We start from the raw sequence: 17,330 nt of genomic DNA on the forward strand, positions 1-17,330 counted from the left end.
TTCAAAACTACTTTTTATTGCACCTTCACTAGTGACAACTAATTGTACATCTTTATGAGTGACAGTCTATCATCACCCCCCCTTAAAAAAAAATCACTCTTGATTCAAACATTTTTTCTTTTTCTATTTTGTTATTTTTCTAGCAGAGGGTTACTAGAAATCAGCAGCTCTGCATTGGAGCAAGGAGGGGGGCAGCGTGGCAGTGCTTTCTTCCTGGCAACAATATACCGACCAGGACAGGGATGGGGCAGGGAAAGGTGGTACCAAGGCCAGGAATACTTTGGGTTGGTGGCAAGAGCCTAACAACTTTCTTTCCAATATGCTAGCTTTGCACATATTCCAAAGAGTTCCAAAAGGTTCTACCCATTCAAGTACAAATAATCATAGTACTTGGTGTTAGCCCAGAAGTGGTGGTACAAAACAGTTAGTAACTTGGGAAAGTTACATCATGGAGAGTGGAGTGATAAATGAATGGAACCAATGCACTTCAGCAGAAAGAACTAGCATTTTGTACAAGTATAGCACCAAATATGATCTGTCGTGATTCACTGTTGACCGCTCAAACTGTTGAATGATGTCAAAGGAAGCAGCACACAGTATGGGTCTTACAGGAAAGATGGCACAAGGCTATCAAACCAAACAAACAAATGTTTCCCCTAGTGTTTTTTTCTTTGCTGGCGTACAATCAGAATTAAGTCTGTCTAAATAACCTGTTAAGAGCCCAGGAACCTTCTACACAATATGTCTTCTGTTTTACAATGATAGTAAGGCAATCCATGACATTCCCTAGGATTTCTCTCCTCAGCAAATGCAAACAAACATTAGCAAATATTTAACTCTTTAGTAACAAGGGCCATATGATTTCCTGCTTCAAGGTGCTAAAGGCCATTCCTGTCAACAGCAGGTCACCTTAATCTGGCAGCTCCTTGGAAATAGGTCACTTTCTATGTAAAGGTCTCATGAACTGTGGGTCACATTATATTGCAGCTGACTAAAACGTATACAAATAAAAAAGGTTTTGTGAATGAGAAGAAGCAAATTTGTTTCTGCTCCTCTTTAAAACAAATAAGAAGGGGTGGGCTAAAGTTACTATTTAATCTGGTGTTGCAATGGCGTGAACTTTTAAGATGTCAAAATGCACTGAAGTCTAGCAAGCAAAATGGTACCTAACCTTCCTAGGAGACTCAGAGGAAGCTTATGTCATTGTTGAGCATACCGTTCGAAATTGCTACATTGACTGGCCATAGCTAGTTAGTACATCATACACAAGACTAGACTGTTTTGTACAGCCTTGGCTTTGGTTGTGTGCAGCTGCTGCCATGCACAGAATCAGACTTTTATGCTCCTGGCCAGGATGCCAAAGTGTGCGGTTGCTTCCCAAGTACTTCTGAGCATCAATTATGTGATCAGGCTACATGGTGCATTATTTTAATGAAAATGATTAGACAGGTAAGGCAGATTGATGAAAGAGAAAAGATACATCTATCTTTCCCTACCTCACAGAATGGCACACAACAGTTTAAGTCCATTGCTGAATGCAAGAGGCTAAAAGTTCACAGAGCATACTGCACAAACATCTCCCGCAGCAAGTTACAGAAGCAAAACACCCACCAGGGCAGTTTAGATAAATGGCCAGTTAAAACATGCAGGAGCAATGCCAGGATCAGCCTCAGGCTCACCCAAGTCTGCAACCATACAGAGACAGTTCCACAGGAACTGGCACCAGATAAAATACCTATTTTTCCCCCTCCAGGTTTTTGTGCCTATGGGCAGCAAGAAACTGAGCCACCCTGTATTGTTTTCGTAAACAGATTAAGTGATTCATATTTGAGATTTTATTTATTTATTTTATGTTTCTATCTGAATGTGACCCATCCCAAGATCACTTACAATTAAGGGCAGGGCAGGATATAAATCTTACAAATAAAAAAAAATTTCACAAGCAGCTACATGGGGCTGCTCTGGCACCCATGATCACAGAAGCTCTTGGAATTGCTGCAACCCTGCATGTGCTTGCTAGCTCACACAGTCTTATCTCCATGTTGTAGCTTGTGTGCTCAGCCAAAGGTTATGAACTAGCCTCCTAAACTTAATCTAAAAACAGTCCACTCTCAAAAATATCCTACCAAAGGGAGCCCCTACTACTGGAAGTATGTATCTCTTTTCAGACACAGATGTTGGTTCCAACCCATGAAGTGAAAGTCTCTTAACACTCTGCACTTGTTCTGATTCTTGTGTTCACTCCTGAAAACCTGGTGAGTTGAACCTAAACAAATATGGATCCTCACATCTTTGGTAATCTCATGAACACTGCTAGCCTGTTGTGTCAAGATTTGAAAATACGAGACCTGAAAGCAACAAACCTATTTTCAGATCTTTTGTTGGACTATGACATAAGGGAAGGCTCATTAGATGTTTAAGGTTGTACTGGATACATACACAGGCCAGGTTGAGTAACACTGGTTGAGTGTTTCTAATTTGAAACAATCAATCACATATTTATTTATTTTTCTGAAAAGATAAATACTGCTCCTTACATTGCAAACTTCTAAACTTTGAGAGGGAAGCACTGTCTCACACCTGAGTACCATTTGGCATTGTAGCAACAGACCTACCATACCTCTGTCAGAATGGTTGTATCATAGGATGGCTGATATTTCTCCCTTTCTTGAGTAGTTTTCTTCTCCATTTTTTCTCTGTCTGTTTTCTGTTTCCTATCTGCTCCTTTAGGCTATAAAGCACACAGAATAAATAGTTTTAAGCCAACAGATAGTGCAGCTATTTCCCTTGATATCCAAACAAAAGTGACACTGAGATTTGTGTTGTTTAATGAATGAACACATCCTATCCACATTGAGTAGTATTTGATCATTACGACCAACAGCCTAGTCTTTGTATTATTTATCTGTACTGTATTGTATTGTGCTCCCTTTAGAAAACTGAGTGTTTTAACCTCATAACAAGCCTGCAAGGCTGAAGAGCGATTTGCTCATGGTCACCAAGTGAATTTCATAACCAAGTGAAAACCCTTGTACCTTAAAGACTTTGATCTGGCAGCTTGCAGAATGCAAGTGGTCTGTGTATTCGCCATTCTCATTCTGTTTGAAGGTGTCCATTTGTATCCGGAAGGGTACGCCTTTCTCTCCCCCATGTTTCCTCGGAGTAAATTCTGTACTAATACAATGCACCTAGTGAAAAAGGAATGGTTTGGCTTCAAGTTCCCAGAACAGAACATTTGGTTTTATTATAAAGAAGAGCTGACAAGCCCCAAGTAGGACCAGTGCAGACTTCTAGCCTGTCCATTATCTGTAGTCTGTGGACACACCATACCTTTAAGCCACATTTGAAGCAGATTCTCTCCCTCTACCTGCAAAGAATTCTGGACACTGTAGTTTATTAAAGGGTGTTGGAAATGGTGGGTCGGTGAGGGGTAACTTAGGGCCCCAGAATTCTTTGACAGAAAGAAGGTGTTTCAAAGGTTTAATGCGTAGGCTGCCATAATCAAGAAAACAGCAAAGGCTACAGTGCACGCTCCCTCTCACCAGCTTCTTTCTATCAAACACAAATTTCCCCTTAACAACTTTCTTAAAAAAATAATAATAAAAGAAAAGGCAACGTTGAGGATTACATTTGCACCAATGTTCTCATTCCAACAATCTCTTATAGTTTTTGCAAAATATATTAGTAATTTGGCACTGCCAGCTGATTTTATTTACTTCTTTGTTCAGTTGATGGTCCTTATTTTCAAAAATGGTTTTTGCGCCGGCTGCATGCGGATTGATGACATCAGTTTGCACAACTACCTTTCACCATTACAAGCAACATTGCCAGCCAGGTGAAAAGTGATGGCTTATTGGACTCAACACATTCCTAATAAGTAATATCCAGAACTACTACTGGGCAATGAAGTTAAGTAAAAGGATTTCTACACCCTGCTTGAACAACCATCAAAATATTGCTAGTTTGCTTTGGCCTAGCCAGCTGAGGTGGAAAGGTTTTGTTTTCACTTATTACTTGAAAAGCTTTGATCTTTCTCCCCTTAATATGTTGGCTATTGTCAGGGGTTCAGGAGCAGAGGCAAGGGCAAGGGAGGAAACAGAGAGCGAGGGGGAGGAGGCAGAAGAAAAGATGAGTGATGACGACGACCCGAGATCTCCGAGTCTTTCCAGTAATTAGAACATTCAAAGAAAGGAGCACCAGTGGCCAGGGCAAGGGGGGAGCCTAGGGGGACACCCCAGGAAGAAGGGTCCAGAGGGGGCTCAGAGGGGAGCAGTTGGAAATCGGGACCAGCGTCACCAACAGAGAGCAGGGGAGAGGAAGGGCGCCAGGTATCAAGCGCTGGCAGCTCGCAACAGGAGGGAGGGCACGAGTCAGGAGTGGCCACACCTCCATCGGGGAGCGAAGAAACGGTCAGGCGGAAAGTGGAAGGTTGGGCGCGCGCGCCAAGTTCAAATGCACAGGAAGGTGGCGCAGTAAGCAGCCCGGAAAGGGAGCCAGGTCCTAAAGCCCGGCGCAAGGAGACAGGAGGGTCCGGGGCGTCAGCGTCAGAAGAATCCCGGAAGGAAGAGACCACGGGGGGCAGAGGGACCCAGAGAAGAACAGTCAGGCGGAAAAGGTGGAGTAAGGCTAGGTTAGTAAGCTGGTGCACAGGGGGCGGAGACTCAGACGGAGCTTCGCCGGTCTAACCCTTAAGACGTAGAGCTGCACGCAGCAGCTTGAGAATGGAAACTGTTACTCAATAAAGACTTTTACAAGTGACCGCTGGCTAGCGTGATCCTCTGTGAGCTAGGATCTGGAAGCAGCTCTGACAGCTATGTTTCGTTATGGCATATTTGTATTATTCTTTCTACTTGTATTACTGTTATCTCTTCAAAATCTACTAGCACTGTAGGCTTAAAAGAAAATTCAAGTATGTGAAATTGTTTTGTTTGAATCTATGTAGCTGTCAGTAAAAAAAATTATTGTTTGCATTATATGAGAACAAGAAACCAAAGCTAGAGTGGAAATCTTCCATCCATTCTGGTTTGAAATTCTATATATATACACTCAATGAAATGTGTGTCCCAGAAGATTTTAAAAGGAGAATGTGGTTGTTGGTTTTTTTTTTAAAAAAGGAATAAAAAATAGAATGTTATTTCCTTACCTGAATGAATGCTGATGCTCTTTTAGAGGGATCCCACAAAAATTCTACTGTATTCAGCTGTGTGGGGCTGGCTCTGGGATCTAGGATGCCGACTGACAGTGGGATATCTGTAGAAGAAAACCCCTAAAATTTTAAAAAAATTAAAATTGAAGAGCAGAAACAACATTGCAATATAATCACCAGATGCATTCGAAAAGTCAGAAAGAAACATAACAAACTCCATTTTGCATGAGAATCAATCCCCCCCCCATCTTGCTGTGTCTGCAATTGTAATGCCATTTCTAAATAGTATTCTCATATTAAGAACCAAAATGGATGCTTAGGCATGATGTCATTTAAGATGGCTTTTTAACCACAGTGTTTTATGTTGTTGTAATTTTATTGATTATGCAGTGTTCTGTTTTGGTTTTAAGTGTAAATTAGTTTTCAACAAAAAAGTGGGGCATAAATATATTTACAATGCAAACAATGAAATACATACCTACATGCTGGGGGCAGTAGAAAATATACTGTAAAAGAATATAGGATGCTCTGATTCCATGAGGAGGAGCATGACTTGATTTAAAGCTTGCAGTTTTACAACGTGAAAGTGCCTTGAAGAAATATCTTGTAGATTACTTCAGGAAACACCTCAAAGGACAACATAATGAAAAGTTCTCACCTATGTCAAGGATGCGATCTCCTGGCCGACTCCACCTCCAGCCTTCGAGCTGCTGGTGCTCTGTGTACTGCAGACGGCGATCATGGAAAACCACACGAATGATGCTCTGTTGAGAGAGAAGAAGAGGGCTGAAGTTAATGAAGTGATTCAGGTACATCTTTTTTTAATGCAGACAAGCTCCACTTTTTTAAATGCTGACAAGCAAGGTGATGTAGCTCTCTACAAAGGTCACCCATCACCATATACACCAAACAGACTAGGAAGAATAATGAGAAACTGAAAGATTTTGTGTCTAAAGACAATCCTATAGATAACAACTTTGCTGCTACTATTATCAGCCAGCTTGGCCAAATTAATTTCATGCTGTAATTGACACCTGGGGAATGTTTTTATCCTTCTGTTGAAAATACACCAGGATCAAGCTGTAAATATGGCTGAAGGCATAGAGCATTTATTCTGTGGAGTACCAATGCCATTTGGCTAGACCTCACATCCCATTTACAGAAGTCTTGTTTTGGTGACACACTATCCAGGAAGGAGATTTGAAATATTTTGAACATACAACTTGAAAACCTAAAAACAAAAGGATTAGATTATTTCAAAGAAATGTAATAAAATTACAGATGTGTATGCTGGATGTTGAGGGGTGGGAACCCAAATCTAAACAAAAAACCAACAACGAAACAACCTGCTTTTGCAATATGCAGTACGAATATCAGATTTTGCAAATGGCCCCTTTCTTTAAAGCAAAGCCATTTCATTGGAACATTTGTTGAAGGGGGGGGGGGAATTAGACACTAGAACATCTGTATCCAAATGAAGAACCCTTGAATGGGTGTGAGACTCAAAACTATTCATCCAATGACCTATTTGCATTGATGACCTTCCCTCCTCCCACGTATTTTGGGATCCAGTTGCATTTTGTGAGCTGTGCCTATGACATGAAAGGTGGACCAGGATAAGAGATTCTTTATGTGGATTCTACAGTGGGATTTGTGACGCTTATTGCAGCTTACTTTGAGCAAGGTGGGACTCCACAATGTTTTGCTAAATGCTTGTTCACATGCTATATTCTTGAGCCCAAAGACTGGGTTTTTAAGCCAAGGAGAAATGTCAAGTTAGTAAATTATTCATAAAATGACTGGTTTAAGGCTGTGCTGTATTGACCCCCCTACTCACTACATCTATTGCCACATACAAGCAGGAAAGGAGTAAGCACTGGATGCTGCTGTCAAAGGCCACACCTTGTAGATAAGGATCATGAGTGGTGGCAGCAGCAGTGGTGAAAGGACAGATAGCTAAACACCCTTGACAAGTCATGTATTTACATGCAGAAAGTTATTAAATACCTTTTCCATTTCTCTTTAAATCAAACAAAAGATAATGCATCTCCCAAATAAGGGTCAAACTATATGTTTCACTTTATGTGTAGCGTACAGTTACATGTCTTGCTTTACTTTATCTGTGGAGAGGGAGATTTTTTTATTGGGATTGCAACATGCAGGTGTGACTACCCCCAATCTTCAGGGTGTCAATGGGCCCTTTCTCTCTCTCTCTTTTTACTAAGCCCTGTAGCTGTTGGGGAGGATATTTGGTGAGTTGCATCTAAGGAGAGAAAGGATAAACCTTCCTTCTTGTTATGCTTCCCAACAACAATTCCCCTCCCTCCCATGGCTGGAATAAGAATTAAAGAAAAGCAAGATATGTAACTGTGGGAGTACAACATGTAGCATGTGAGCAAGCATTAAGGGTGTATTCTGTATCCAAGACATGTGAATAGGAGGTCGGGGGAAGAGGTCTATATCAGTGGTTTTCAAGCTATGTACTCAGGAATGCCATGTGCCCTTAAATACTCATTGGGATATTTCGCCAGCAAAAAAACCATGATAATAGACATGATCCCCCAAGATACAATTTGTCCATTGTTGCCAATGTTTCTCTGCAATGTGAAGCTCTGAGGAATGCTGGACCCTGAAGTCAGCATTGAGGCCTAAAAGGCCAGGCCAGAAAAATGCTGTATACTAAAAAAATAAAATAACACCCTAGAATAGACCCCAGAACTCTTAAAAACACATTGGGGATTGGTGAGGTAAATGTACTATTTGGTCTTTTATGAATAACAGATGTAAAAATTATTCAAAGAAGACAGGAAAAACAGAAATCCACTGGCATATACTGGGCTCCAGAAACCAAACTGCCAACTCCTGCTTGAATCGAAAGGAATTCAGATCAGAAAGCCCACCCTACTCCACCCTGAAGTCCTGCCCTCTCCCTAGTCAATTCTCTTCCAATGGTATGACCATCTTATTAGAGTGTGCCTGTATGTAGCAGCAGGAAGAAAATCTCCTTACCTTTACATATTTTGTGTTTAAATCTTGAAACTCTCCCAATTTCCTATTCTCAAGTAGACGGATTTCATAAGACTGACCTAGGAGTTCAAGGAAACATTTCCAAGGTGTTTAAGCATGTTGCAGGTTAAGCATGTTGCAGCAAGAGAAATAGACAGTTGCACTGGCATCAATCATGCTTGGTTGGGAAGGGTGATTTTTTTTTTTTTTGGCAATATAGCAAGTTTCTCCCAGGAAATGGTCAGGCATTACTGTAACCTCTTAAGAGAGGAAGACTGAGCCCTTGGCCAGATTATCCATTTGGAAATTTAAAGAACACAGCGTCTTCAAATTCCTTGGCACTTTCTATAAACTTGTCATGTATGGGGGACCTAAAGCATATTTATGGTCTAATAAGCATGTCTGCTTCTGGAAGAAAGGCATCTTCAAGCAGTAGGTTCTGAACCATAGACCACTGGTGGTTTACAAGCCCACATGAAGTGTTCCATAACTGGTTTTGTGTTTATTTGTTTGTTGGCTGGCATCTCCTTTTAGCATCGGGATGCACTGTGCAAAAGAGTGCTGTCACAGCCAGATTGAATATCTAAGCTCTGGATCTTTCCCTCTAGTTGTTTGTGAACAGCTGTATAGACAGGCAGCTTCTGCTGCTGCTCTCAGTCTACAATCCTAAACAAACTAGCATAGCATGTATGAAATCAGAGGGACTTCTGAGTAAACACACTGTTACATGGTGCCCCAATCTCTGAATAGTGAGAGATTCCAGGGGTTTCAGGCGCTTACCCAGGGTTCGTGTTTCCTTTGGAAATGAGGCACAGACTGTGGTGATTTTAGGATATATGGTTTATTTATACATATAGATAACCTGAGCCTACGATGAAAGCATTCACAGCATTAACACCCCAAAAGGGTTTTGCTTCTGCTATAGCCACAGCGGCTTTGGATTCAAACAGATGCCAGCCATGGCCCTCTTTCTCAGCTTCCAGCTTGCTGCGTTTAACAGACTGCAACCCTACAAAATTGCTCTCCTTCAAACTCTGGCCTTTGTCCTGCTAACTAACAGAGCTAGAGGAGGGGCCACTCCCAAGGGCCATCTGACAGAGTCCCCTCTCTCTAGCCTTCCAAATGGCCCATTGCCTTCCCTTTGTTGTTGGTTAAGGGCTGATCTCCCAAGTGATTTCCTGAACATGGGAAGCTGGTCTGGCCTGCATTTTACTGAATCCCGTGTCTGGCAGCCAATTTCAAAACTCCCAAGCACTGAGTAAATTCTAACACTTATTAGACTCAGAAATTTAGGGGAATCTGCCCCCCGCAAACTGTGGCTCCCACAACTCATAACAATACATTGTCAACTGCACTGTCAGCATCCTTAGCAACCAGGAAATTAACTGCTGATTGCTCAGAACAGATGATGCCCAACAAGAACCGAGGCAGCATCCTAAATGATTGGCCTAATACAATGGATGCACAAAGCCTTAGAAATATATGTTCTTGACAGAACTGTGATGGTGGAATTGGGTCTACCTCCTGTTCTCTCAGCAGCCAAGTTTATTTACTAACTCCCATAGGATCCCAACTCATAGATTGACAGGCTGGCTTCTTAAAATCACTCCCAATAAGCACAGTCTTTAACATACAGTGGTGCCCCGCAAGACGAAATTAATTCGTTCCGCAATTTTTGCCGTCTAGCGAATTTTTCGTCTTGCGAAGCACGGTTTAAACGGCTTAACAAAGTCGCAAGACGTTTTCGTCTTGCGAAGCAAGCCCATAGGGAAATTCGTCTTGCGAGGCAAATCGCGGACGAAAAAACCTTTCGTCTAGCGAGTTTTTTGTCTTGCGAGGCATTCGTCTTGCGAGGTACCACTGTACAAGTTTTCAATAAGAACATCTGAGACTTTATTTCCAGATGTACAGATCTGTTCTGCTTTGGACTTGCTAAATGTTATTAGAAACGCAGCTGTGTCTGCTCAGTAGACTTATCAATATGAGGCAAATGGTCTAGTCATCAACTTTCAACACAAAGCTACTCTTTTTAGACTATTTACATGTTAAAACAGCCAATAACAATTAGCATACCTCTCTCTCTCTATATATATTAAAAAAGGTAAAGGTAAAGGACCCCTGGACGGTTAAGTCCAGTCAAAGGCAACTATGGTGAGTGGTGCTCATCTCGCTTTAAGGCCAAGGGAGCCAGCATTTGTCCACAGGCAGCTTTCCGGGTCATGTGGCCAGCATTACTAAACTGCTTCTGGTGCAACGGAACACCGTGACAGAAGCCAGAACACATGGAACTGCTAGGTTGGCAGGAGCTGGGACAGAGCAACGGGAGCTCACCCCGTCGCAGGGATTCGAACCGCCAACCTTGGAAAGCACGCCAGTGCATGTAGATAAATAGATACCGCTGCGTCAGGAAGGTAAACGGTGTTTCTGTGCGCTCTGGTTTCTGTCACGGTGTTCCGTTGCACCACAAGCGGTTTAGTCATGCTGGCCACACGAGCTGGAAAGCTTTCTGTGGGCAAACGCTGGCTCCCTCAGCCTGAAAGCGAGATGAGCGCTGCAACCCCACAGTCACCTTTGGCTGGACTTAACCGTCCAGGGGTCCTTTACACCCACCCACCCCTGATTGGTGATATAATTTAGTTCTGAATGCAAAAAAAATTGTTTAGTAAACAAATATCAAGAACAAGAGCAAAATGATAAATACAATAAAATCAGGGAGCAGAGCCACAGGAGCTGGTTTTTCAAGTTCCTCCTGCAGCCACCTCCCAACCTTGCACAAGAATGCAGATCAATGTGTAACAAGACAATCTAAAATGGTGATCAGTTTTAAGTTCTGGTTTGACCAGTGGCGGAGTTGACTCTCCAAAGTAAAATGAAATGGCCGGTATATCTCCCTCCTGCAGAGAAAGAAGAATGCTACTTTTCTGGAACTCACTCCAGGGACAATATTTATTCTGATAGCCTTAAAGTTCTACGAAGGATTGCAACCATGGAAATTATGACATTAGCTGTGGCTGGACAAGCAGCTCAGGAATAAAATGGAACTTTGTGCAAAAAAGAGAGGTGGGGGGAATGTAGTAATTTGCAAGCAGCAGGAAGCTGTAACTTAGTCTCATGATTGGCCCTACTATTAGGCAGAAGGAGGTGACAGAATCTGGAGCACCATTAAATGCTGCTATGTTTTTACCAACAGAGAAGAACAGCACCATTTGGTTTTTCAAATACTGTATGGCATATCTTCTTGGATCTGCAGTATTATTAGTGCTGGTCATGGCCTGGTCTGAAGGCACATAACACCTTCTAAAGTTAAGCAGCTCTGGTTGCAATCAGTGCTTCAATGGTGTAATGAGTATGGGTTGCTCGTGCGTAAGTTGCCGCCTCTCCTGGCTATGTTGCCTTGTTGGACTTTTCTGTCTGGACAGCCCTTCACTTCGTGGCTGCCTCAGTCGCTAGCAGAATCCGTCAGTGGGCGTTTCTTAAACCTTTTCCAACATAAAAGTTGTTTGACGCCCAGTCTCCTCCTACTCTCCCTTCTGCGCAGGGTGGGCGTGGGTAGCGGAGGACCCGTACTCTCCCCGCTGGTGTCCGGTGAAGAGTCCTGGAGCCCTCTCGCCGATTCCCCCATCTGCCCCCCTTTATCCCTGGTGTAGCGCTGATTTGCTTCCCCATCTGCTGAGCTGCCTTTCTCCCTGCTGGGCCCTTCTCCAGCATCATTTGAGAGCCTTCCCTCCGCCTCTTGCTCCGATGTCAGTTCCCTGACATATGGCAAACTACCTGGGAAACTCATATATGCCATCTCAAATTCCAGGATGGAAAGGCAGGATAAAAATGTTCTAAATTTAAAAATATTGAATAGAAGGATTTCATTTGTGGATATGGTTAGCAACAGTAAGTGTGTGTGTGTTGGGTGTAAACTTCCTCCTAACCAGTACCAGCCTAAGTCAAGGGTCTCCAACCCTGCATCCACAAAGGCCTTCTTTGGTGTCCCTGAGATGAGCCATAAACCACAGATTCTCAGCTTTCATTTTTTAAAAGAAATTTCTAGCATTTTTTAGAACCTGAGATGTGAGGCAAAACATACAGATACCATTCTTCTTAAAAAAATAAAATAAATGTGAGAAATTAGCCTGCTCCACCCTTTCAGTGTTTTATTTTACCCCTTCCCTCCTCCCCACCCCAGGAAATATTCCTGCAGATGCCTGTTTGTGAGAGAGGTAAAGATACATTTAAGAGAGAGAAGGAAAGATGGCTATGTGATGTGTGTGTTTGCAGAGGGGGAGAAGTGGGAGATTATGTATGTATGTATGGTCTGTGAGAGGGAGAAGGGAGTGGGTCAGAGACAGAGATATCCGTGTGTGTCTGTGACCTGTGGTCAATATGCGTGAGACTGTGTGTGTGTGTGTGTGTGTGTGTGTGTGTGAGAGAGAGAGAGAGAGAGAGAGAGAGAGAGAGAGAGGGAGAGGGAGAGGGAGAGAGATCATGTGTAATCTCCACAATCAGGACCACCAGGACATAGCTGACTTCCTTTAATTGAGATTGAGGTGGAGAAACAACAATTACTGTACTCTCTGTGGGGAAACAGCAATGAGGGTACTTTCTAATTTTGTGTTATGCCTCCACAGCAGTCATTTTGTGTTTGGTGCCCACAACACTTTACCAAAGTTCAAAATGTGACTGCTGATCCAAAAAGGTTGGCAACCCCTGTCCTATGAGGTACTTGTGAATCAGTGGAAAAGACATGACCATCCAGTGGGCAATCCTTTGACAAATTATAGGCGGTTACCCAATTGAAATTTTAACACAGAAAGAACTGTGGCAACAAAGGAAGACTTCATTAAGGCACAGAATACAATTTGCTGTCACCTATCCCCATTAGACAAGGTAGTCCCATTACAGCTTTGTTAAAAGAACATCTTATGTACATTTGTAGCTTAAAAGGTGTCACCTCTAAAACTGGCCAGTGTATTTTTAGACTCAACCACCTGTCTCAGTTTACCTTTCCGCTGCAACTAAGGAGTGTCAAAGGACAGGTTAAATAGACCTGATGAAGTGATAATCAAGGGAAGGCATGTTAGATCTAGACGCTAAACTGGTCTCTTATCTATGAAAAGACTCCCTTGATGTAACCAATGCGCATTAACTGAATCAACCCAGCAATGAAATGTTACATTCCTCTTTCAATTCAGCTACACAGTGTTTCTGTGTATGGGCTTGGAGCCAATATGACAGTTAACGATGTTTCATTCTTAATACTTTGGCAGCTTGAGGCACTGCATTCTTGCAAGCAATGCTTTTATTCACTAAATTATTAGAGGTTAAAAAATATGACACAAAGAGCCTTGTACCTACAAAAGACATACAACAGGAATGGAGTAAGTGACAGTAAAACTCTAAAATGAGTATTACATTTTACAGCATGCCAATTCCTACAGGATGTAGTGACTGAGATAACCACAAAGTTGAGAGTTTAATCAGGCTACCATTAGTGGCTTACTACTCAGAGGGTGAACCTGCACTGAGGGTCATTGAGAACAACCACCATTCTGCTTTCAGCCACCTCTATCTGTATCTATGCATGCCATATATATGTGTGTGTGTGTGTGTGTGTGTGTGTGTGTGTGCGCGCGCGTGTGTGCGCTTTCAAACTGCTAGGTTGGCAGGAGTTTGTTAAGGGTGCTGAGAGTTGTTATAAGACCCCTATTCCCCTCACAAAGCTATTGTTCTCAGAGTAGCTATGCAAAGAGCTCTGAAAATTGTAGCATTAAACTGCTTTAACTGTATAGTACAGACTGGGCCAAAGTTTGGAAGTCAGCAAACTAAACATTTATGTGTTCCCATGACTATTTGGTAGTCCAAGAAAGCAAGTATAATGAACTCCCTTCTCACGAGATCTAGACATAATAAAGGTGGTGAGGCACTACATTTTTAACTAGCCACTACGAAGTACGTTCTTCTACCTATACACAAGGATGGGATCCTGTGGCCCTCTGGATGTTGCTGGACTCCAGATTCCATTAGTTCCAGCCAGTATGACTAATTATCAGAGGTGGCAGAAACAGCTGGAGGGATTCCCCATTTCTGTCAGAGCAAAAGCCACTACAGGGTACATTCAGAAAAGCACAGAATTAAACATGAACATTCATTTATAGTGTTGCCCATCTCTACTTAACATATATTGTTTGATTTTAAGTATTTATACTAAATCTTTTAGGACTAGGACAAGATCAGAGGAGGACACCCCTGAAGCAACAGGCATTTACATAATACTTCTAAGAAAGCTGAGCATAATGTATACAGTGCTGCTCCACAATAAAAGAAAGGTAGTAAAAACAAGGCAGGTTCACAATGTTCCTGGGTTGTATGATGCACAGCAACTCCACCTGTCTTTAGAAGGTGGTTTATGGGCTCTTTGTATTTAATAAGACTATTTTCCTTCTGCAATTTAAGCCATATAAATGTAACAGCACTCCATTTAGGACAAAAGAGATGCCTGCCTGCCAACAGTTTGGGGGGGGGGTGTGACAGAAAGGTAACAAATCAAATATTTGAAAGATCTGTCCTTCTGATTAAATTGTCTGTCTTTTACATTTTTGCTCATGGCAAGCATGCTTCTGCCCTCTGGCAAGTGTGCTGAGCCCCAGCCTTCCTCTCAATCTTAGAACTTGCAGAGATGGGTTGGGATTGTCCTAATAATAATAATAATAATAATAATAATAATAATAATAATAATAATTTATTATTTGTACCCCTCCCATCTGGCTGGGTTTCCCCAGCCACTCTGGGCGGCTTCCATAGAAACCAAAAAACACTAAAATATCACACATTAAAAACTTCCCTGAACAGGGCTGCCTTAAGATGTCTTCTGAATGTCAGGTAGTTGTTTATCACTTTGACATCTGATGGGAGGGCGTTCCACAGGGCGGGTGCCACTACCGAGAAGGCCCTCTGCCTGGTTCCCTGTAGCTTTGCTTCTCGCAATGAGGGAACCGCCAGAAGGCCCTCGGCGCTGGACCTCAGCGTCCGGGCAGAATGATGGGGGTGGAGACGCTCCTTCAGGTATACTGGGCCGAGGCCGTTTAGGGCTTTAAAGGTCAACACCAGCACTTTGAATTGTGCTCGGAAACGTACTGGGAGCCAATGTAGGTCTTTCAACATAGTTGCACAGCAGCCCCTTACCCCTCCTCAAGAGCTGGAGGTAGTTCAAGAGCTGCTATGTTGTCATGTGGCAACCAGAACATCTTGAATATGCAGAGGCCAAACCAACACAAACATCAATTCCAGGTCCAAGCTATGTGTTGGTAAGGGGGAGCAGGGAGCTCACACTGCAGTGACATGAGGAGGTGGCCAGGGTTCCTAGCAATCATAATTTTTTCCTTGGTTGCCAAAGTTGGCCAACATTTGTTGCTTCTCTGGCTCTTTTCAGTAAGGAAGCGTGAATTAGTGAATTGTACTATTCAAAAGGGCTCTTTAGAAGTCTATTTCTGCTCAGGGGAACCAAACTGTTCTACTCCCACACTATTCTGCACTCTTTGCTGCTTTTTCTCTCTGAAATGCTTGAAACCAGTTATTTTCACATAGAAAAGAGCAACCATTCTAGTCCCATCTCCATCACTCCTTTGTGTTCAAACACATTGCATAGCTGAGGTATTGCACTTACAATGGCACCCACCCGTTTATCCTTCCTAGGATCCAAACTATTACCCTATGATTAGGAATCCAATCATTATTTGTGGTTGTCTAGACTCTCTGCCAGGTCATCTGGTATACGCATGAAGGACTTGCGGGGAAAGGGAAGTTGTCTTGCATTCTTTCTAGCAACAGCCTGCACAGATTCATGACTGCTGAGAATATTGCCTGCGGATTGCATCTGAAGCATCTTGTCCCTTTCTAGAGGAAAATAGAGGGATGCAGCTATATCTGTAAAGGGTACACTAGGACCCACGGGCTTCAGTGGCATGATTTTTATCCCTTCAATCGCCACCAATAACATCTGCCTCCACAGAATCCTCAGACTGAGCATCTTCACTACTGCTATGGTAAAAACAAGGCAACCACAGATCTTTATGAATCCCGGAGTTTTACAAGGGATCCCCCAAAAGTCACCATCATAGGTAAGCTCTGTTTCCACAGATGTAAGAAAGGGATGGGGTTTTTTTTGGTATCTTATGTTGCTCTAGATCCATTGTTTTTATAGTTTAGTCCAGGGCTGTCCAGTTTATATAGTTTAGTCCAGTTCGATCGCTATCTACCGGTCGATGGCGGGATGCCTCTGGTTGATGGCAGGATCCTCCCCCCCCCCCAAATACCTATAGCTAAAAGGTAACCACGCTTGTTATGTTGTGTTGTGAGGAAATGGAATCACTGGCCAAACAAAACTTATGGGTTCTCAAATTTAAAGTCTTCCTAGATCAAGAAACTAAGAATGTAAAAGGGAGCCTTTAGCAAAATTAAAAATACAAACACCATAGCAGCAGCTCTTTTAAAGTAGTACATTATTTAAGATACCAATTGTGTAACATTCCTAATGAAGAACATTTACATGAGCAATCACCATAGCACTTAGAAGCCACTGTCTGTCTTTCCCATCACCATGTCTCCTACACATAATCGCATCTCATCATGGAACATATCCCATTCCAGAACAGGACTTTAAATCACTTCATCAGTAGTAATTAGAACTACTTTTGGAAGCATACAGTGAACTGTGTTCAAAAACAAAACTTTTTTTAAAAAAAACACATTACAGAGAAAACTGCACAATAAGGATACAGGAACTGATTATACAAGAAGGCACAATTCCCACCCACCCCACTATGCTTTGTTGCAGGTCCATTTCTGAAATTATATGAAGCTTGGAAAGCTGTATATTCTCTGACCACATTGTGTGCTCTGAGATAAGATATTACTTTTCCTGCTGGTATACAGTTGGAGGTGTAGGATAAAATAACTAAGGTCATGATTTAAAGAGAATTATTTCGGTACCAAGTACTGTAAGCTTGCTGTATGCACAAAACCCAGAGCAACACTGGCTCACAACTTAGGTATATCTATTTGGCACTTTATTCCCTTTTTTGCAACCACATTTTCTAAAATATCTGCAATTCAGACAGGCATAAGTCACCTTATTAAAAGAAAATAAAATTGAAATGCTTTAGGTAGGACTAATCCATACATTACTGGA

General features: G+C 42.3%; 1 protein-coding gene across 1 annotated transcript in view; it reads right to left on the reverse strand.

Moving 5' to 3' along the window:
* Nucleotides 1-17,330, reverse strand: part of TFCP2L1 (transcription factor CP2 like 1) — a 41,286-nt gene that overhangs the window by 12,845 nt on the left and 11,111 nt on the right. Inside the window, exons 3-7 of the mRNA XM_081206535.1 lie at nucleotides 8,156-8,232; nucleotides 5,805-5,910; nucleotides 5,144-5,250; nucleotides 3,036-3,188; nucleotides 2,621-2,731 (exon numbers count right to left, since the gene is read on the reverse strand). Coding sequence (XP_081062661.1) covers nucleotides 2,621-2,731; nucleotides 3,036-3,188; nucleotides 5,144-5,250; nucleotides 5,805-5,910; nucleotides 8,156-8,232 — 554 coding nt within the window. The remainder of the gene's footprint in view (nucleotides 1-2,620; nucleotides 2,732-3,035; nucleotides 3,189-5,143; nucleotides 5,251-5,804; nucleotides 5,911-8,155; nucleotides 8,233-17,330) is intronic.

The sequence above is a fragment of the Podarcis bocagei genome (assembly GCF_964188305.1).
Source record: "Podarcis bocagei genome assembly, chromosome: 1".
Lineage (NCBI taxonomy): Eukaryota > Metazoa > Chordata > Lepidosauria > Squamata > Lacertidae > Podarcis > Podarcis bocagei.